This window comes from Narcine bancroftii, chromosome 3 (genome assembly GCF_036971445.1).
Source record: "Narcine bancroftii isolate sNarBan1 chromosome 3, sNarBan1.hap1, whole genome shotgun sequence".
Taxonomy (NCBI): Eukaryota; Metazoa; Chordata; class Chondrichthyes; order Torpediniformes; family Narcinidae; genus Narcine; species Narcine bancroftii.
In genome coordinates this window covers 258,651,690-258,674,977 of record NC_091471.1, presented here as the reverse complement: position 1 = coordinate 258,674,977, position 23,288 = coordinate 258,651,690, and the positions used below count along the sequence as shown (strand labels likewise).

General features: G+C 42.1%; 1 protein-coding gene and 1 non-coding gene across 8 annotated transcripts in view; both read left to right on the top strand.

The window, feature by feature from the left end:
• LOC138758575 (EVI5-like protein) overlaps nucleotides 1-23,288 on the top strand; it is a 424,266-nt gene that overhangs the window by 186,569 nt on the left and 214,409 nt on the right. For all 7 annotated transcript variants that reach the window (XM_069927712.1, XM_069927716.1, XM_069927713.1 and 4 more), the window contains 4 exons: nucleotides 3,650-3,793; nucleotides 7,119-7,208; nucleotides 10,792-10,889; nucleotides 12,319-12,379. In XM_069927712.1, the coding sequence (XP_069783813.1) occupies nucleotides 3,650-3,793; nucleotides 7,119-7,208; nucleotides 10,792-10,889; nucleotides 12,319-12,379 (393 nt within the window). The remainder of the gene's footprint in view (nucleotides 1-3,649; nucleotides 3,794-7,118; nucleotides 7,209-10,791; nucleotides 10,890-12,318; nucleotides 12,380-23,288) is intronic.
• Nucleotides 13,831-13,934, top strand: LOC138759691 (U6 spliceosomal RNA). Its single transcript, XR_011355033.1, has one exon. It is a non-coding gene; the product is annotated as a U6 spliceosomal RNA (small nuclear RNA).

The window sequence follows — 23,288 nt, the reverse complement described above, 5'->3', positions numbered from 1 at the left end:
TTAATTCCTTTGTTAAACCAAATTTTAAAAAAATAAAGGAATAAGTTGATTCTGATTCATTATCATTCCTGGTAAATGAAAATGTTTTATTCCCATTTCCAAATGTATTTTACTCCATATTTTAAAAAGTTGTTTTAACAAAGGAATATCTCTCTCTCCAAATAACAACTTGTCATTCTCTGATTTATCTTTTCCTATTTTATTCATTTCTATATGAATCCATGCTGGCTTCTCCCTCTTGAAAAAAAAACAAGAGAGAAATCTCAATTGTTAAAAAGTTTATTTCAATTATGATTACAATTTCGCGAAAAGGAATGTATTAATGAGGAGGTCATCAGTCAAGACAAAGATGGGAGAATTATTTAAAAATGGATATTCAAGAGGAACTTTGTCAGGATAGTATGGACCAACACAATGGACCAACATAATTTTTTACATCAACGTCACAGAAATTAAATGGATTAAATTCTAGTTTTTTAGATGTAATAAAGAAATAGGTACTTTTTTTTAACACTCTACAAGGGAGTATTCAAAATTAAGGCCCTTTTGGATAGAATTTGGTTTTGTTTTGGAAAGAGTTCCAAAAGTTACGTTTTCTCAAGATCCAAATTTTTTTTTACTTGGAAATATTTTTGACATAGAATTGAAATTGAAATTAAATAAATATTTTTAAAAAAAGGTTAAAATAGCCCTAGCGGTAGCTAGAAAATGTGTGGCAGTAACTTGGAAGTCAGATGCATATTTGGGAATGAGTAGATGGCATAACACTTGAAATGATTACATGTGATTTTCATAATAAATTTGAAATTTTTCAGAAGATTTGTAAACCATCTTTTCAAATTGTAGGAATTAGGTTGTAATCGGCCAACATGAATCTTCCAACTCCTAAAATTAATATATGTTTGATTTTATTTGATAGTTTTATTGTTTTTAACTTAAATAGTATTCAGAAGTTCTATTTTTTTCTTGCTTTTTTTTCTATTAGGCTGTTGGGCGGGAGGGAGGAGGACAGGGGATTATTTTTTTTAAAATCACTATGTATTAATCTTTAATATTTTGAACAAGTTAATTTATGTACATGTTTTAAGGCATATGTGAAAATAAATAAAATTTTCAAAAAAATACTAAGAGAAATGGGGGCTTGCACTACCTAACCTGAGACTTTATTACTGGGCAGTGAATATCAGATATATAATTATTTGGATCCATTATAATGAATGTTCAGTTGCCTCAGGATGGAATAACTTAGAGTTTGAATCCATTCTCAATTCTGGGAGAACATTTGTCTTTTTCACTCTCCAAACTAACTGATAATATGGTAGTTAGACATACTTTGTGTATTTGGTTCTAATTTAGAAAGCACCTTGGATATCAAAGATTTTTATTAATTATTTCAATTTTACATAATTCTTTTTTAACCTTCAGTTCAAGACATTGGATATACTCAATGGTCTAGGTTGGGTATTCAATCATTCTTGGACTTATATATAGACCAAAACTTTTCTACTTTCAAACAATTATCTGCCAAATTTAAATTACCTAATCAACATTTATTTCACTATTTACAGATTAGGATTTTCTTAAACTTCTTAATGTTGAGGCTTCCCCAAGACTTAGATTTTAATCTTATCTGGGAAGTATATAATTTTAGACCTAATCAGAAAGGACTATTTTTCAGCCCTTTATGAACAACTTTTAAGATCCAGCTATAGTTCTTTATCTAACATTAAGAAAATTTGGCAACATGACCTTCAACAGCTGTTTGCTGATAAAATATGGGAGTCTATTTGGAAAAATGTACATTCATCCTCTCTCAGTGCTTGACATTCCTTATTACAATTTAAAATAATCCATAGCGCCCACTACCCCAAAGTTCAATGAGCTAAATTTTACCCTAATATACTCTCTAAATGTGATAAATGTACAACTCAGGAAGGTACTTTATGTTCTGGTGATGTCCTTCCCTTTGTAACTACTAACGGGAAACTACTATCTTTAATTCTTGATATAAATCTGAATCCTGGCCTCTTTATTACTATTTTTGGAATGAGTGAACCAATGGACTTCATTTTCACTCCACCTCATTCCCATGTAGTTGCTTTTGCTTCCCTGATCACTAGGGGCTCAATTTGCAGTGGTGGAAAGATGTTGCCCCTCCCACACATACACAATGGTTATTGGATTTGATGGCGTCCCTCTCTCTAAAGAAAATTAGGTCCTCATCTATTGAAACGAGTAGTTTTTTTCTCTCTGAGGTTCCTTTTTCCAATTATTTTCAAAATTTATAAATAAATTATTATTGGTCTTTATAAAAAAAATCTCATTTTTTTCTATTTCTTGAACAATTAGTATTGAAATTAGTAGTTGACGCCTGCCTTTGATAATAATCATTCATATAATAGGTTGGGGTTAGAAATTAGTTATAATTTTTTTTCTTTTTCCTTTTTCTATCAATAACATGGATCATACGTATCGTGTTTACCGTTGCTTACTATTTGTAATTTTAATTTAGTTCTATATGAAATAAAAAGATTGAAAAAGAATCAGGTAATTCCTGTAACTTACAAAATCTAAATTTGATTATGAATCCCGGTCACTGGCACTGAAAGAGCATTGGGCTAAACGTGCCACCATCACAATGAACCCTTCCTCTCCCAACCCTTATTAAATTACTTAGTACTACACTAATAAAGATAAAGACTCTTTGAGAGAGTCCCCCAGCGGCAAGTGGCATCAGCCAGCTCATCATCCTGGGTAATGCCATTTCATTCAAACACAACTTTATTGAAACTTTATTCGAACAGCTGCTGCAGGCAGGACATGACCGGAGCGCTCTACTGGCTGAATATTTGTTCCCATCTTCATCAAAGAGTTGTGTGTTGCTTTGGAGAAAATCTACTTTTACAATTTTAAACTTTCATTTAAATTTTTATTAATTGAAATTTATTTTGATGTATTTATTTCCTCAATTGTTTTTTTGCCGTTTGCTTAAATTCCGGATAATGAAGATTTTACTGTATATGAATGTATATGTATATGTAGGTGAGATGATCAACAAGTTTGTAGGGATGAGACCAAAATTGTGAACAATGCAGATGGTTGTTTTTAAGGCTACAACAGGGCATAGATCAGCTGGGAAAGTGGGCAAGTGCAAACAAGTATGATGCAATACATTTTGGGAAGTCCACAGCAACCCAAACATAGAGACTGGCCTGGCCCTGGGAAGTGTTGTTGAACAGAGATGTTAGGGTGCAAGTTCACATGGGAAGCTAGGATGATGAGGAACACACATTTTGAACCTCTAGGAAATATATAGTAAAACCCCTGTTATCTAGAATTAAAACAATCGGCAGACTCAGGCAACCAGCAAAAGAAATTGCGGAATATAAACCAGTAAAAAGTTCAGGTTTAAAATTGGCACTTCTTGCTGTTAATTCGCCAATCATGCATTAAGCTACCAGAAAATTCACTTATCCGGCATCTACCAATCCCCTTACTGCTGGATACCAGGGGTTATTATGATTGAGGCACAGTACAATTTTTGGGCCCATTTAAAAACAAAAGTGTCTCTTTTTAGTTTGTGGTATGTTATCAGTCCTGTGCTCTATATAAGATTGATTTGTACCGGGCTGTTTATTTTGTTTCTCAGGACCAATTGCCAGAATTGAATGTACATTTCCGGTCACAGAGCTTCCATACATCAATGTACGCATCCTCGTGGTTCCTTACAATTTTTCTCACTACATTTTCCCTGCCTTTAGCCACTAGAATATTCGACATATTTATGTATGAGGTAAGTCCTTCGAAGTAACATCAATTGTGTTGAAGTTCTAATAACACAGAACAAATCATTGATTGACAAGGCCAACCTCACTATTGATCTTTACTAAGATGAATGGGAAAGGATGGTCAAAAGATAGTGAGAAGGCAACAAAATGTTAGATTGAAAGTATTGTAAATACCCAATAATTATCTGAAGTTATCAGTGGTGGGTGTAGTACTGATGAAAATATTGATTGTTGAATTCAACATTAAGCCTTGAAGGTGCTTGTGTTTGTTTAAAAGACAAGGTGGTTTTGTATGAATCCTTTAAGGGAAAGGTGTCAGAAAAAAATGATAGATGTCAGAACAGGAGTGAGATGGGATTAAGGTGACAGATGACTAAAAGTTTAGGATGTGCTTGTGGACAGATGAAGACATTCTGTACATTTAGAAGACCAGATAATGACCAGAGATTACAGAGTTGGCAATTAAATGGAATTCTTTGTCATGATGTATTTGGGGTCCAGGTCAGTGGAGAGTGGAGGTTTTGTGTATTCTGCTATGTCGTAAAAGGTCTCATTAGAAGGAAAATCTATCTGGGTGATGTAACAGTTCAGAATTGTCAGCAATTGCAGCTTATGAAATGTGAAGACAGGTGAAGAATAAAGATTAGAAAAAACACCATCACCTTCTCACCCCCATACTATAATTCACCCTCTACTTTGGAGTTGTGATATCCATAGCCAGGCCTTAACTCAAATGTTGGAAACATTTCTGACAAGGATCTATGGGCCTTCCAGATTCTTATCTGTGAGATTATTCCCACCCTCCTCTGCCCATCCAGCCAAATTCTCAGCATGCAGCAAGTGTCCTCTATGCTGAACTGTACGAGGACTTTGAACACTGAGCGTGGAGTTTAAATATGCCCATTGTTTGGAATGAAAGGCATTTCATGACAGTTTTTCATCCAAGAGAAAAGCAAGACAAAATGAGTTACTTCAGAAGTGTTAATGGGTTAAAGGACACACCTCACTGCACTGGATGCTGAAGACACTCAGCAGGTCAAACAGAATCCACAGGGACTAAAGGTAACTAACATTTCAGGCCTGAGCCCCTCATCAGGAATCTGGAGAAACACGTAGATGTCTGAATAAAAAAGTCGGGAGGACGGAGAGGTATAGATGCATACAGGTGGGAGGTAGCACAATACACCAATGTGCTGGAGAAACTCAGCAGGTCAAACAGTATCCAAAGAAAGCAAAGGGCCTAAACCCTTTGTCAAGGTAGTGGAAAACAGGCAGTTGCCTGAATAAAAATGTTGCGGAAGGGGGAGAGGAGAGAGGAAGGGGCTAGGGGAGGAGCACAGGCTTACAGGTAACAAGTTGCAATTGGATACAGGTGGGAGGGAAGGAGTGAGGAGCTGGAGGAAAAGAAGAGAGGATAAGGGAAGAGAGACCAGAGAGATGCAGGAAGGCTTTGGAAATTAGAGGTCAATGTTTATGCCCGTTGGATGGAGAGAGCTCAGAAGGAATACAGGTGTTTGTCCAATTTGCAGGGAGCCTAGGTTTGGCAGTGGATGAGGCCATGGGCAGACATCAATATGGGATTCAAATAGTTGGCCACTGGGTGCTCTTTGCTGTGGGCAGAGTGAAGGTGCTCAATGACAGGATCTCCCAGTCTGTGTCCGATCTCCCCAAGGTAGAGGAGGCCACATCGGGAGGACTGGATGCAGTATATAATCTTATGGATGTGGAAAGGCAAGCACTTTTGTGCATTGCACTTGACCCTAGCACTTGCAGACTTTCTTGTTGGTTGTTATCATGTACTCGCAGTTTCAGGTGAATAATACCATTTCATATCACCTCACACCTACCTGAACCATGACCAACGAGCACTCGGCTGTTATCTCCCACACTCTCACCAATCTGATTGCATCACACCTCTTTGCACAGCATCCAGCCCCAGACCAGGTTCTATCCCTTAACCGAGATCCACTAACAGGACTTCCAGTTCTTTCTGCCCACTGAACTTATGATGGCAGATAAGAAATTGTTGGATGAACTCAGCAGGTCAGACAGCATCCAAGGGTAGAAATGGCCAACCAACTTTTCTGTATCAAGACAAGGGAAGGTGGTGACATCATATAGAGGGGGAAGCTGAGGAAGGGCCCCAGGGTGATACAGGTATAAGAGGTGAGGAGTCGGGTAGAGGGAGAATCCACTAGGAATGTGGGAGGAAAGGCTGGAGAGAGAGGGTAAAATAAATTAAGAATACGAGTAGATGAAGAGATGGAAATGGTGGAATCCGATGGGGTGGGGCTACCTGAAATTAGAAAAATTGTTATTCATGCTCTTAGGTTGGAGAGTAAAAACGATTGGCTGCAATCCACAAATGTGCCCGTGCCCTCTGTGTCTGAGACTTGTACTTATCAATCACCTACTTGTGTTCCCCAGCCCATCCGGCCCCCTATCTGTCCTCCTTCACCCCTCCCTGTTCAAATTACCTACTGGTCCTTGTCACACCCCTCTCTGGTTCCATTCTCCTCCTGGCTCTGGTTTTCTCGCTCCCTGGTTCCATTCCCCTACTGGCTTTGGTCTTACCCCTCCCTGGTTCCATTCCCCTTCTGGCTCTGGTCTCACCACTCCCTGGTTCCATTCCCCTACTGGCCCTTGTCTCATACCTGCCTGGTTCCATTCCCCACCTTGTCTTCTCCCTCCCTGGTTCCATTCCCCTACTGGCTCTGGTCTTCTTCCTCCCTGGTTCCATTCCCCTACTGGCTCTGGTCTTTCCTCTCCCTGGTTCCATTCTCTTCCTGGTTCTGGTCTTACCCCTCCCTGGTTCCATTCCCCTACTGGTCCTTGTCTTTCTCCTCCCTGGTTCCATTCCCCTACTGGCTCTGGTCTTCCCCCTCTCTGGTTCCATTCTCCTCCTGGTTCTGGTCTCACCCTTCCCTGGTTCCATTCCCTGACTGGCTCTGGACTTCCCCCTCCCTGATTACATTCCCCTACTGCTTCTTGTTTCACCCCTCCTACCCTCTCGACCGTGCACTGGCACTCCCCCTCTCCACAATCAGTTGATGAACGGTTTCAAATCAATGTATCCTTGCCCCCTTCTGCAGGTTTTTTCTTCCAAATTCCAATCTCCAGTTTCTCAATACTGTTTCATGTTGACTGAGAAAAATGGGTGAATATTTTGATAAATATGAACAAAATATAATTTTAACTCATCCTTGACAACCCTTAAAGTAGGTGTAGATGAAGGATGTAATTTATAAGAATCACTGGCACATCCATTGTTTTTGGCTTCTCCCTTCTTTGTTGCCGTCTGCTTGTGTAATACTGCATCTGTGTTGGCAGGGATTGGAAGTCGTCTTTCGCATTGGAATGGCTATCCTTCAGTTTAATCAAGTGGACCTGATGCAACTTGACATGGAGGGAATGTCACAGGTAAATGTGATCCAGGTTTGGCACTTCCTATGGTCCTCACATTTGTATCTCTTGCAATTGTCCTGAGAAGCTTAATCTTCAGTCAAGACAGATACTCATTTTAATGTCTTTTCTGAAAAAGAAAAAGAATCTCAGGGTTGTATGTGATGTCATAGAACGATAGAAGATTACAGCACATCCCTTTTAGTCTGTGCCAAACTATTCTGCCTAGTCCCCCTAACCTCTACCCAGTCCATATCCTTCCATTTCCCCCCCCCCCCCACCTCACATGCATGTACCTGTCAAATTTTCTGAGTCTGCATTCAGCTGGAAGCTTGTTCCACACTCTCATGACTCACTGCGTGAAGTGAAGTTCCCCCTAATGTTTCCCCTCAACTATTTCCCTTTCACTCTTAACCCATGTATGTACTCTGATCAGAACTTTGAACTTTGATTACTGTAAGAGTACATTGAAAAAAATAATGTCATTAACCCCTCCTCTCCTTCCAAAAAGCTCTCTTTCTTCCCCCCCCTTTCAACTATTCTGTGGCAGCCGCAGAAGCAAACAGTACAGGAAAGAGAGGTATTTGGTAAAAACCTCTTCTTTCTTTATGTCTAATGATACAGTGAGGAAATTGCTTTTAGCTTTATCATTTCCTGTTAGTTAAATAACACCTATTGTTCTGGCATGAAATCATACAGGACTTCTGCCATCAAGATGTGCTTCACTTTAAACTTTTGTAAACTTTTCAGAATTAACTGGTGGCAAAGGCTTTGTTTTCCATATCCATGTACTTTTGTCTCGGAGCAGGAACATTTATAATTAAGGAACATTGTTCTACAAACATGTTCTTCGTCTATTTTGTCGATTTATTGTTATTCCGTTTGAACAAAGGTGGCAATTCCATCCTCACTTTTCTTCCACCCACTGCTCCAACCCTCATGAATCATTTACATAAATTTGAATAAAATCAGATAGGGTCTGAAAACTGCTTTGGTTTTGCTTCATGTTTAATGAAGGTAGAATTGAAGAAGAGACCATGACAATGGGATCACTTGAGGATACTGTTGAGAGTGAAATAAAGATTGTGTATAGGATTTGTAATATTGTAATACAAAGTTTTTGTGTGATGATAGGGTCGTGGTGATAACCAGTTTATGTCCATATGTACAGATGCACCAAAATTCATGCTACAGAATACTGCTATAGTATAAATTAAGTCAAAAAGAGATAATAAATATAAAAGGTAGATGGATAATAAATACAGTTCCTATCATACAAGAAGAAAATAAACTGGTACTAGATAGTGCAGACATCTTTTTCTTGTGTTGGTAGCGGTCTATGATTAGTGTAGTAAGGGGAGGTTTAAGAGCCTGATAGCCTTTGGAAAAAAGCTGCTCGAGCCTGGAGGTTTGGTCTTCAGGCTTCCCAAAGATAGCAGCATGAAGTGGTGTTCAGGGCATTGAGGATTCTGTATTCTTGAGGCAGTGCCTAACATAGATGTCTTCAATAGCCTGTGATAGACTTGGCTATGTTTGCTACCTTCTGCAAACAAATAAAAACAGCTGAATTGCAATCCATGAAATGAGTTGTGATGAGATCTGACCAATACTGGAAGACTGAGGGGAACTTCCTGTCAAAAAATAGGCTATACTTTGCTGATATTTTTTGTCATACGCATCCACTGAACTTTGTCAATGTATTGCTTGAACCAATGCCTCTTCAAGGTTGCATGAAAATAAGAACAGGAGTCCACTTATTACCTCAAGCCCTCTCTGCTATTCAATAACTGATCTTCTTCAGGCCTTAACACCAGTTCCCCAGAGCCCTTGTTTCCTAATCTTTCAAAAATTATTGCCTTGTAAGAAGAGCTAAGATTTGATTTTGCTGGAAGACCAGAAATTGTACAACTTTATGGCTGTGAGGAATTCCTGCTTCCCAATTCTTGATGCAGAACTCTCTGAAATCCAAGCAACTGAATTAAGTAACAAACTATTGTTATGTATAAAATGACTACTATTTATCTGAATTTTAAAGCATTTGATTAAACCCCGCATAAAAAATTTTAGCTGAAACTCACAAGGAGTAGTACAACATGGAGTCAAACTGGTGGTATCTGACCAGTGGTATTCTCTGATGAAGATGGTCCAACATCTTCAAAAGATTAGGGGCTTCAGTTAAGTGGATCAATTAGTGACTTAGATTTATCTCCATGGAACAGGAGAGGTTGTGGAGAGGTCTGATCTGTAAGATCACAAATGATATTGAGTAAACGGAGAGAAACTGCTCCCATTGGTGGAAAACTCAAGAATCAGAAAACAATTCTGAGCATGACTGTCAAAAGAATTAAAGCATTTCTTCATATGGCAACTGGGATGTAGAATTCACAGCTATGGAGACAGATTCAGTTGTAACTCAGAAAGAAGGTGCAAAATTCGGATCCCTAAAGCAGTGGTTTTCAATTATGGCATAGGGAATACTTAAGGTGGGAAGGGAAGGTTGAAAACCACTGCACTAGACCCAATTGTTACTGAAATATTTTGCTTTGGAGTTATGAAACTGTGGACATAACAAGTCAATGAGGTATGATTAAAACAGTGGTTTTCAAATCTTTTCTTTTCACTCACATACCACCTTAAGCAATTCCCGACTAATCTCAGAGCACTTATGGCATAGGGGTTACTTAAGGTGGAATGTGAATTAAGGGGGGCATTTTGAAAACCACTACCCTACAGGTTAAACTCCAGGTTGAGTCGGTGGAGAAGAAGGAGAATGCAATGTTGGCATTCATTTCTAGAAGAACAGCATATAAGAGCAGGGATGTAATGTTGAGACTCTGTAAAGCACTGGTGAGACCTCACTTGGAGAACTGAGTACAATATTGGGTGCCTTATTTGAGAAAAAAGAAATGCTGATGTTGAAGAGGGTTCAGAGATTTACTAGAATAATACCAGGAAAGAAAGGGTTATATGAGGAATGTTTGACGGCTCTTGGATTGCTCTCGTTGGAGTACAGAAGGATGAGAGGGGACCTCAAAGAGACATTGCAAATGCTAAAGGTAAAGGCCTGGACAGAGTAGATGTAGCAAGGCTATTTGCCATGGTAGGGGTGTCTAGGACAAGAGGGCACAACTTCAGGTTAAAAGGTTGTCAATTTAAAACAGAAATGCGGAAATATTTCTTTAATCAGAGGGTCATGCGTCTGTGGAACTTGTGGCAACAGGTGGTTGTAGAAGCAAGGTCATTGGGTGTATTTAAGACAGCGATTGAAAGGTATTTGATTAGTCAGGGCATCTTGGGTTAAGCCGGAGAGAGGGGCTGAGTGGGAGGATGGATCAGTTCATGATAGAAAAGCGGAGCAGACTCGATGGGCCAATGAGCCGACTTCTGTCCTCTGGTGTATCTTGTGTTATGCTTAGAAGGTCTTTCTGTGGTTATGGGGAGAAGATAAAGGAGTGGGAGTAGCTCTTTCATGGAATCACTTTTACCTTGTCAAGCCAATACTCTTATTGCACATTGTAATAATTCTGGGAATTTTTTTGTGATGCTTCATCTATGGAAACGATGCTAATATTTCTTTTGTTTTTTTTTTATTTCCTCATAGCACTTTCAAAAGGTGATTCCACAGCAGTTTGATAGCTGTCCAGACAAATTGATCCTGAAGGCTTACCAGGTCAAGTACAACCCAAAGAAAATGAAAAAGTACGTAACATGCAAAGCAAACATTTTGGAATTAATGGCAGTGTGAATGTCCTCATCCTTCAGAATTGGCAGATGACTTCTCATTTGAGTGGTAGTACCTGTATCCTTAGAAACTTGGGAGGTATTTGTTCCATACTGTTTAATAATTATTCAGCCAAATTCCATTTTGTAGTTCTTGGTCCAAGCTTTGTAGGTCATTATTTTGTAAGTGAGATTCCGTAGAAAATTAAGGTTCTGGGCTCATTACCTTAGTATGCATAATTTTTACTATTTCACCATCCTTGGCTGAAAAGCAATCTCAATTCCCCCTCACCATTCTACCTATCATCTTAAATTTAAATCTTTTGGTCATTGATCTCTTTCCATCCAGTCTATCTTCTCAATTCTAAAGAAAATAGCTCCAACCTATTGATCCTCGTAGCTAAAGCTCTCTTGGCTTTGTTCCTGGATCTCTCCTTTTATTCTCTCTGTTCTCACCTTCTTGTAAAGCAGTGACTGAATTGTACACAATTTTAACTTGAGTGCAAGTCTTGCCTCCTGCACTGTAGCACTGAGTGAATTTTATCATATTTTCTGGTCTTGCTCTGTTCAAACATATACCAAGCTGAGGAAAATTCCAGTTGTAATATTGCATGTCTGATGATTTCCAATGTTGGATTAGATATCCCACAAGGGTGATAGTGGTGCAGCTCACAGAGTTCCACTCTCTCAGCTCCATTAGGGTCTTTTAAACTGCAGTACCTGGGTGGCCCTCCTGGGACCCAGTTGTGCTTACTGGGTCAAAGTTGCTAGAAGCACCTTTTAAACCTGGTGATTTAAGGGGGAACCCACCCCCACGAAACTACCTACCTCCTTGGTAGGTCAGGGACTAGTTGGATTAGGACCACGCTAATCTGAGGGGAAAGATAAAATTGGTGTAAAACGGTGTTTCATTGGTATTATTCTGGTCCCAAAATATGTAAACCTGAGCAAAGGACTTTTTCTTCATTTCCAGTTGTCTTTATGATGAGAACCAATTTGTGATGAAGATCATTTGCTGGCTTTGATTAGTTTTATATTTAATTTTGTAAAAATGTAGATATACAACACAGTAACAGGCCCTTTCGACCCACGAGACTGTGCCGCCCAATTACACCCAATTGACCTACAACTCCAGTACATTTTTGGAGGGTGGGAGGAAACGGGAGCGCCCAGGGAAAACCCATGTGGACATGGGGAAAACGTCCTTGCAGACAGCACAGGATTTGAACCCCATTTGCTGGTGCTGTAACAGTGTTGCGCTAACCACTATGTTAAAGATGCCACCCTTGTCTTGATTCACACTGTTGCGGACAGCCTTGTATCACCTTCATATTTTTGGTTGTGGGAATTGAATGATAAGAGTCTCATTTTGCTGGAGAAAAAAATTTGTGACTTGTTTCTCCTGCAGACTTGAAAAGGAATACACTACAATCAAAAACAAGGAAATGGAGGAACAGATTGAAATTAAGGTAAGCTTTCCCATCAATTCTATCTATTGTAATTGACCAAGCTAGTCCTACCACTGGCATGTACTATTCTGGATATGGCAATGTATTATTATCTTCAAAAATTACTGCAATTAAGTAGCTTGTTGTTTCAAAAGAAAAATGATATAATTACTCAATTCAGTGAGATAATTAGGTGTTGTTTGCTCAAATGAAAGGGTAAGAATTTACAATTGATTAAGATTTGCAGGGACTGTAATTTGTGCTTGATGTTCATTTATTTGGTAGGAGCATGTGAACCTTTATTCATGAGATATCAAATTCACAATCACACTGGGTTAAATATCATTTGCCTCTTCCTGTAAATGGACTCCACAGAGCCTGTGCAATGAACCATTTACCTTGTATTGCCTTGTACTTCATTTTACAGTACGTGGCCCAAAGGATCCGAGTTAGATGAGCTTGTAATTACCCATTACATAATTCTCTCATTTCTGCCTTAACATTTCAGTCATAGAATCTTACAGCAGGGAAAGTATTGGTTCGGTCCAAATTACCCATTGCTGACAAGGTGCCTCCGAGAGCCAGGCTCATTTACCTGTGTTTGCTGAATATTCCTTTAAAGCTTCCTATCTATCAGTCCAAATATCTTTTAAATAGTAAATTGCACCTGCCTCTAATACTTTTTATGGCATATTTTATATACCCTCTATGCTGTGTTGGAAAATAAACTTGCCCTTCTGTCTTTTTTTAAATCTTTCTAATCTCGCCTTAAAGATATTCCTTCTAATATGACACTCCCTTATCCTGGGAAAAGGCTATGACTATTTATCTTGCACCTCTGATGAATTTATAAATCTCTATCATGTCCACACCCTCCCTCGCTCCAGGAAAAACAGTCCCAGTCTATCCAGTCTCTATTTTAAGAGCTTTAGGACGATTACAGCCAGCACTACAGGCTGAGGAACAGCTTCTTCCCAAGGGCAGGGAGAGACTAAAGGAACTGCCCACACTAACCATCCGAGGCTCTCATATTATTAAACTATATTTACTTATTTATTTGTATAGATGAAATACTTGTCCTGTATATGTATTATCTGTCTGTATGTGTGTTATGTCTGGTTGTGTGTCTGCATATTTTGCACCAAGGACTGGAGTAGGCTTTTTCATCGGGTTGTACTGTACAATCAGATGACAATAAACTTGACTATAATAATTCAAACCCTCCAGTCCCAGCAACAACCTCATGAACCTTTTGTGCACCCTCTTTCACTTGATCACATCCTTCCAATGGTATTCGGGTCAGAACTGCGCACAGCATTCCAAGTGCAATCTCAGCCACATGATCTCCCAACTCTTGTACTTAATGCCCTCAACACTCTGTCTATCTATGTCACCACTTTCAGGAAACTATATACATGCGCCCCTGAGTCTTTCTGTTCTACTACACTCCCCAGGACCCTGCCATTCACTTTGTATGTCTTGCAGCGCATATACTAACATTGGAATGATACAGAAAAGATTAGCTTGACCCCTGCGCAAGGATGACATGCAAATTCGTGAAGCATTCCATATTGTTTAGGGAAGCACGGTCATCTGTTATGAGTTTGTTCATTCTCCCTGTGCCTGTGTGGGTTTCCTCAAAAACATGCCACGGTTGTAGGTCATTTGAGTGTAATTGAAATGCTTCAGCTTGAGGGATAGAAGGCCCTGTTACCGTGCAGTACGTCTAAATTTAAAATTTTCAAATGCATTATTTTGTCTCATGCCATTGTTATTCTTTTGCCAAGTTGATCAGATTTTGTAACAATTCTCATTTCATCTGCAAATTTAACAATCATGTCATCTACATTCTCAACCAATTCAATGATATAAATAATCAACCAACTCTGATCCCTGATGCACCACACTGGTTACAAGCCTCCAATCTAAAAAACATCCACTCACTTCCTGTAGAATTGACTAAACTCGAATTTCCATCTTCTGCATCGCACTTCATGACAAATTACATGATGTATGTCAGAAATGCTCTCCTAATGTCAATTGAAATATATAATTGGCTTCTCTTGTCACAAGTTGAAGTGATAACTAGAGGACACATGCTGACAAACAATTCACTATGTGATGCCTGTTTTTTTTCCCCTGATTTCAAACTTTAGCTACGATGAAAATTTTGGGCCTTTTTAGTTTGTATTAAACTTCATTTTTGAAATTAAAATGGAGGGTAAGGGTTGTAAAAAATGATCAGGTAAATGCGGAGAGACGTTTTCCCAGAATAGGGAAATCAGTAACCAGAGGACATCGATTTAAGGTGGTGGAGGGGAAATTTAACAGGAATTTTTCATTTAAATAGAAACCTGAGGGTTTTTAAAAATTTTTACGAAGCGGGTGGTGGGTGTATGGAAGGAGGTGCTTGTGACAGTCGCTATTGCAATGTTTAAAAAAAATAATTGGACAGATACATGAACAGGATGGATTTAGAATGAATCCTCAAACTATCATTCATGAAAATAAGTCTGAAAATATCTCTCAGGCTCCACAGAATATGCAATCAATAGTACAATCAATAGTTTTTATTTCATTGATACTTCTCTGATCAATGTTCCTATGAATTTTTCTCATGTTCACATTAAAAACAGATATTTGTTTTACACTCTTTTCTCACTCTCTGCAGTTAAAACTCATTGCTCATGACATGAGTTTTTTTGTTCCAATCTATTTTTCTTACCACTATCATCTATCAGTCATGAGCTAGATTTCCTCCAAAGGTCAACATTTGAAAAAAGGTTTCCTGGTTCTTTTTGCTCATCCAGTTAATCAGTTACTGGCTCACTGCTGAATGAGTATCATAATTTGTTCTCAGGAGAAAGGTGTGAACATTGACCAGATAAAGAACAGACCCTTTAACTTTCAACTGAGAAATCTTTCCACACAAAATTATGATAGAAATTCCAGATGACACCCAGAGTCCTCATTAAGAGCTTTTACAAGTCAATAAGAAATTGGCCAATGTCCTATATTGCCATTAGAGTGAATTGGTTTCTTGTAAGGTCAGAAGCAATTGCATCTGTTATTGATTAAAAAAGGGCTCACTTCAATCGCAGTCTGTATCAAATGCTCTTTCATCCTGACAATCTGTGTCAGAAGTACCTGGAGGTTTTGATTGACTGTAATAGCACAATTTACCCTGAGATGGCAGAACTTCACACTAAAAATATGCTTTCTGACTAAACCCATGCCTGTTTGCTATTGAGCTCTTCTCAAGAACACTGAGCGATTATGAGAGTTGTGATAATCCATGACCACGATAGATTTTTTTAACATCTTAACTGACTCCGGTTCAGTTATTATCTTTTCTTTGGCTTGGCTTCGCGGATGAAGATTTATGGAGGGGTAATGTCCACGTCAGCTGCAGGCTCGTTTGTGGCTGACAAGTCCGATGCGGGACAGGCAGACACGGTTGCAGCGGTTGCAAGGGAAAATTGGTTGGTTGGGGTTGGGTGTTGGGTTTTTCCTCCTTTGTCTTTTGTCAGTGAGGTGGGCTCTGCGGTCTTCTTCAAAGGAGGTTGCTGCCCGCCGAACTGTGAGGCGCCAAGATGCACGGTTTGAGGCGATATCAGCCCACTGGCGGTGGTCAATGTGGCAGGCACCAAGAGATTTCTTTAGGGAGTCCTTGTACCTCTTCTTTGGTGCACCTCTGTCATGGTGGCCAGTGGAGAGCTCGCCATAGAACACGATCTTGGGAAGGCGATGGTCCTCCATTCTGGAGACGTGACCTACCCAGCGCAGTTGGATCTTCAGCAGCGTGGATTCGATGCTGTCGGCCTCTGCCATCTCGAGTACTTCGATGTTAGGGATGAATTCGCTCCAATGAATGTTGAGGATGGAGCGGAGACAACGCTGGTGGAAGCGTTCTAGGAGCCGTAGGTGATGCCGGTAGAAGACACATGATTCAGAGCCGAACAGGAGTGTGGGTATGACAACGGCTCTGTATACGCTAATCTTTGTGAGGTTTTTCAGTTAGTTGTTTTTCTAGACTCTTTTGTGTAGTCTTCCAAAGGCGCTATTTGCCTTGGCGAGTCTGTTGTCTATCTCGTTGTCGATCCTTGCATCCGATGAAATGGTGCAGCTGAGATAGGTAAACTGGTTGACCGTTTTGAGTTTTGTGTGCCCGATGGAGATGTGGGGGGGCTGGTAGTCATGGTGGGGAGCTGGCTGATGGAGGACCTCAGTTTTCTTCTGGCTGACTTCCAGGCCAAACATTTTGGGTCCGCAAAACAAGACATCAAGCGCTGAAGAGCTGGCTCTGAATGGGCAACTAAAGCGGCATCGTCTGCAAAGTGTAGCTCACGGACAAATTGCTCTTGTGTCTTGGTGTGAGCTTGCAGGCGCCTCAGATTGAAGAGACTGCCATCCGTGCGGTACTGGATGTAAACAGCGTCTTCTTTCATGAAAGAAAAAAGATCAGTTATTATACCTGTGAATCAAACAGTACAAGATAGCACATTAGAAAAGACCAATGGAAAGGTCTCTAAAGGATATGCATATTTTGTACCATTACTCATGAAAAACCTGTATGCATAAATGAAGAACATGAAGAACGGTAGTGAAGAAGATAGAGCAGTTGCCTCGCAACTCTTGTGAAATGGTTTGATTTTGACCTCCACTGCTGCGGTGGTGAAGTTTGCACACTTTGATGGGAGTTGATTTTGCCAGATGAGGCAGTTTCCTGCCACATTCCAAAGGTGTGCTGCTTGTTAGGTTAATTAGTTACAGTGAAATTACCTCTCATGCAGGTAGCTAGTAGGGTATCTGGGGGATGGTGGAACGGATTGATCTAAAGTTGGTCGAGATTCATTGGGCCAAATATTTTCCTTACAAGTCATAAGGAAATACAAGAAATTAGAATATTCCTGTTGCATAAGCAAGCATTTAAATATTTTTTAGACATACACCACGGTAAGAAGCCATTCTGACACACAAATCCATGCCACCCAATTGACCTTCAACCAGTGGGAGGAAAATCCACGCAGACATGGGGAGATATGTACAAATGCACAGAATAAAATGATGGAAGTATTATATACTGGCAGCAAATTCTGGTAGAAAAGCAAAACGTTCAGAATATGCTTGAAATTCTGGAGTGGCTTTTTGGGTTCAGATGTGAGCACCTTAAAAAAAGAAGAAACAATGCAAAAGCAGGAGAGAGCTTGGAAGACAGCTAACTCATTAGCTTGAGCAATTAACCAGAAAAATAATGGTCACTAAAGTTGTCTGGGAAATATGTATGATATTTCCAAACCTGGTTCCTACTTGTTGGTTTATCAAGAACTTGCATTAAAATTCTAAACAAAAACCCATAGTAATACTAAACCTCATGAACAATATCAAAATGCTGACAACAGGAGACTCCAATTCTATTATAGATTGCAAGTACATAACTCAATCAAATTCATAAAATAAACACCACAGCTGAAGGCTCATAGTTTCAAAATTTACCCAGTTCATAATGATTGCTGTAATTTTGAGGTTGGAATAAACTTTGATTTCTGTAGGATTAGCACCTTGGCTGTATCAACTGGTTGTAGCGGCCCACGCACGGAGTCACGGACTGGCCCACAAAATGACCAACGGATGTGGCGATCACGCAGACCTGGGGGTAATAGCCATCATCCCAGATGACCTCCGCATGGCGGGAAGATGGGGAACTCTGGTAGGAACACTGGTCAATCCAAGGTTGGCGCTCTGATGACACACCACCAGGGGCCCATATAAGCGTGACAGCCAGAGCAATAAATCAGTCTCGTTTTCGAAGGCTTTGGTGTGTGTGTCATTCTTCTCCACGTTCATTTAGTGCGAATGCTACATTGGTGACCCTGATAAGTCCAACTGGCAGTTGGTCCCAAAGATGATGGATCAAGTGGAGCCAGTGACCATCCATGTGATCTCTCTCAGGCTCCCACCGTTTTGGGTATCACAGCCACACATGTGGTTTGGGCAAGCCAAGGATCAGTTCCAGCTTCGCCACATCGCCACCAACGACACCCACTACTTCTATGTCGTAAGTGCCCTCGATCAAGACACAGCGGCAAAGGTTGTAGATTTCCTACAGCAGCTTCTGGAGCAAAGAGCTGCTAACTTGCACCTTCGGGCTCTCCTGGTGTGAGCGTGCCACCTGATTGCTGCATGTGGATGGATTGGGGAATAGGGCCCTGTCCACCCTAATGAGCGAAATGCTCGCTCGAACCGAGGGCCACAAGCCTTGCCTGCTCTTTGAGCAGATCTTTCTGGAACAGCTGCTCAAAAATATACGACTCTTGGTCACAGATGAGGATTTCATCCACTCTCAGAGGGTCGCAGCCTGTGTGGACATGCTCTAGAGAGCAAAGAAGAACACCAGCACCATTGTAGACCACATCAGCAAGGCTTGTGAACCACCCCCGGTGAGATCAAGGCCAGCGGAGAGGCACATTAACACCCCAGGACAGCTATGCTACTACCACTACTGATGGGTGCGGAGGCCCATCGATCCCACCCACTCTGCGGGTTTTCGGGAAACGCCCTGGTCAAGTGTCATTGATGGCTGTGGCCGATGGCCCACCTAATACCCTCCTGTATGTCTGGAACTCACTGTCAGGCAGGCATTTCCTGGTCAGCACTGGCACTGAGATAAACATCCTACCCCCTGCAGGCCTTGACACCCACAGCGGCAAGCAGGGCCCAACACTAAGTACAGCCAACAGCTCCTCCATTCGGACTTTTGGGACCCTCACCGTTCCCCTCCATTTCAGCAGCAGCAGCTTTACATGGACCGTCACCCTTGAGGCAGTGGCACAACCACTCCTGGGGGCCGACTTCCTTCGGGCCCATTGCTTGCTTGTCCCCCCCCCCCCAACAGGGACTCCATGACACTCTCGGACAATGAATTCTCCCACATCCTGGAGGAGTTCCCCGAGCCAAAGCATGGGGTAAGGCACCACATTTTGACAGGGGGGATCCCCCACTCCACACCAGGGCACATCAACTCCTTCCCGAAGAGCTCAGCCTGGCAAAGGAGGAGTTTAAGAAAATGGAGGAGCTGGGGATTGTGTGGCGTCTGACAGTCCCTGGGCCTCCCCCCACTACGTTGTCCAAATCAGCAGGGGGGTTGGAGACCATGCGGCGACAACAGCCGCCTCAAGGAGGCCACCACCCCCCACCACATGCCCTGCATCCAAGACTTTGGCACCAATCTGCACGGGGCACGGGACTCATCCCAGGGTACCATCAAATCCCAATTCACCCCCAAGACGTCCCAAAGACCGCAATCATAACCCCCTTTGGCATGTTTGAATTTCTCCACATGTCTAAAGAACGCAGCACAAACTTTTCAGCGGATGATGGACACAGTGGGCCAGAACCTCCCATTTGCGTTCATCTATTTGGACGATATCCTCATTGCCAGCCACAGCCGCCCACCTGAGACAATTGTGCACCCACCTGACTGAGTTCGGGCTGATGATCAATCCTGCTAAATGCCAGTTATGTCTGGACACCATCAATTTCCTAGGGCACAGGATTAACAGGCACGGGGCACACACCTCCCTGAGAAGGTGAGGCAGTCCGGCATTTCGCTAAGCCACGCACGATAAAAGGGCTACAGGAATTCACCGGTATGATAAAATTTTACCACAGGTTCATGCCAGCAGAGGCACACATCATGTGCCCCTTCTTTGCACTGATGACCAGCAAGGCAAAAGTCATTGCTTGTGCTGAGGAGTCTTCCAGAATGCCAAAGATACACCAGCCAACACCACCCTCCTGAACCACCCTAGACTGGAGGCACCTACCTCCCTAACTGTTGACACCTCCAGCACAGCGGTAGGAGTTGTGCTAGAGCAACTTATTGAGGGCCAGTGGCAACCTCTGGCCATTTTCTCAACAGGCACTCCCCCCCACCCCCCCCCCCCCCCCGCATAGAACTCAAATACAGTGTTTTCGTCAAAGAGTTGTTAGTGCTGTACCTGGAAGTAAGACATTTGCATTACTTTTTGGAAGGCCAGCAATTCAGGGTGTTCACTGATCACAAGCCGCATAATTTTGCCTTTCATAAGGTGTCAGACCCGTGGTCAGCCCAACAACAGAGGTATCTGTTCTTACCACAGACATTCAACATATCGTGGGGAAAAACAATGTGGTAGCTGATGCTCTCTCACACCCCGCAATTGAAGCGATACATGCCCTGTCCCAAGGCGTTGCTTATGTGGCCCTCACCAAAGCACAGCAGCAGGACCCAAGACCCCGCATATAGGATAGCTGTCTCCGGTCTCAGGGTGGAGGATGACTCGGTCAGCCAAGGTAGCCTGTTGCTGCTGTCTCATGTTTCTACCAGCAACCCCCGCCCATCATTCCAGCTGCCTGAAGGTGCCAGGTTTTCGATGCCATCCACAACTTGGCACACCCTGCCATTCGCGCCATGGTCAAAATGGTGGCCAACAGGTTTGTCTGGCATGGACTCTGTAAACAGGTCAGTAAGTGGGCCAAAACCTGCGTGAACTGTCAGTCCTCCAAAGTGCAGGTTCACACAAGAGCGCCCACACAAACTCTTCCGCCGGCATGGTGCAGATTCAGCCATGTACACAATGATGTGGTTGGTCCGTTGCCAGTTTCCCATGGGACGAGATACCTCTTGACCACGGTGGACTGCTCCACGAGGTGACTGGAGGTGGTCACGCTGGCTGATATCACCAAAAAAACCTGTGCCAAGGTACTCATTAACACGTGGGTGTCTCGATTCTGGGTCCCAAAGCACCTCACCTCGTACATGGTTGGGGGGGGTGCCACAATTCACCTCTGGGTTCTAGGCAATGATGGTTAACTTTCTGGGTGGTCAGCTCCACCACACCACGGCATATCACCCTCAGGTCAATGGGTTGGTGAAGCACTTTCACTGGCACCTCAAGGCAGCCTTGATGGCCCAACTGGGTGGACGAACTGCCTTGGGTCCTGTTGGGAATTCGTACCGCGCCGAAGGACTTCAAAGCCTCAGCAATGGAGATGGTCTAAGGCATGCCTTTAATCATCCACGGGGAGTTCCTGGCCCCCGATAAATATCTGGAAGACCCCACGGTGACTTTTGAGAATCTGCAGCAAAAACTGGGGTCCTTGGTCCCACAGCAACCCCTACTGTAAGGCCAGCCCAAGCATCGCATCCCAAAGGACCTGAAGACTTGTCAGTACGTGCTCATGAGGAGGGGTGCACACAGACCACCCTTACAATGACCCTATGAGGGGCCCTACAAGGTCGTTAGAGACAATAGTTCCACCTTTGTCCTCAACATCGGCGGTAAGGAGGAGACTTAATAGTCGACCGCCTGAAACCGGCATATCTGTCTCCACTCCTCCCCCGTGATGCAGGGGGAGGCCACCTAAGGCTATGGATAATGGCCTGGTCGCCGGTTCTGGATGGGGGGGAGGGTTTGTGTAGTGGCCTGCGCACAGAGACCCAGACTTGCCCACAAAATGGCCAATGAACACGATGACTGCATGGACCTAGGGGGTGATACCGACTGTCATCCCAGGTAACCTCTACATGACGGATAGATGAGGAACTCTGGCAGGAATGCCGGTCAATCCCAGGCTGGCGCTCCAATGACATGGAGCCCTGACATCAGCACCAGGGGCCCATATAAGAGCAATAAATCAGTCTCATTTTCCAAGGCTTTGGTGTGTGTGTCGTTCTTCTCCATGCTTGGATAGCGTGAATGCTACAAACTCATCATTATTAAGTTGTTGGCATACTTTGTCTCATAGTCTTGGCTCATTCATTGATGTAGTTAGAAGGATGTGGGGCTACTGCAGGAAGTTAAGACTGATGTGAGTGAAATGTTTTGCTTGGCGTGGGCAAGTTGGGCTGAAGGACTTATTTGCGCATTGCATGACTTCATGACTTAATGGGAGCCGCTGGTCACAGCCAGATCAATGTACCTCAGTACGCACCTCAGTGCTTGGTCAATACAACATTACAGGCAGTTCATTATCATCAGACTATACATATACAACTCAACAAAACTGTTTCTCTGGACCACATATGATTTAATAGAGAATACAAGATTCTGAGAGGCATAGATAAGATGGACAGCCAGCACCCTTTTCCTGGGGTAAAAGAAGCAAATATCAGAGGACATCTGTACAAAGTGAAGGAACGAAGGTTTAGGGGAGACGTCAGAAGTAAGTTTTTTACACAGAGAGTCGTGGGTACCTGGAATGCCTTGCCAAGGATGATGGTGGAGGCTGGAACATTGGGGCCATTAAAGGAACTCTTAGACAGAAATCAAAATAGAGGGTTGCGAGGTTGGGGTTTAGTTTTTTTTGTCGAAATATATAGGTCAGCAAAATCTCATTGGCTGTAATGTTCTATGTTCACAGTGCTCACACAGTACATAATAATCTCATGTATACATAAAGATATAATTTAAAATAGATGTATGTAAATATTTTGGGATGATTTATTCAGTTACAGGATATTGTTCATCAACATTTACTATTTAAAAAGGTTAATCACAGTGCATTACAATAACTACTGAAATCCTCAGCTATGAAGTGATTTAAGGTGTCCTAAGATAGCGAAAGGAATTTATAAATGTTTCTGAATTATAAGGGTGGAGTCCCAGAACAAACACAAAATGCTTGATTCATTCAGGTGGTCGGGAACCATTTGAGGAAATGGAAATGGCCAGCATGGTTAATGTAAAAATGTTTTAAATTCAGACATACAGCACGGTAACAGGCCCTTCCGTCCCACGAGGCCGTGCCATCCAATTATACCTAATTCACCTACATGCCCTGAACGTTTCAAATAGTGGGAAAAAACTGGAGCGCCCGGGGAAAACTCACGCAGACACGGGGAGAACATGCAAACTCCTTGAAAACAGCCGGGATTCAAACCCTGGTC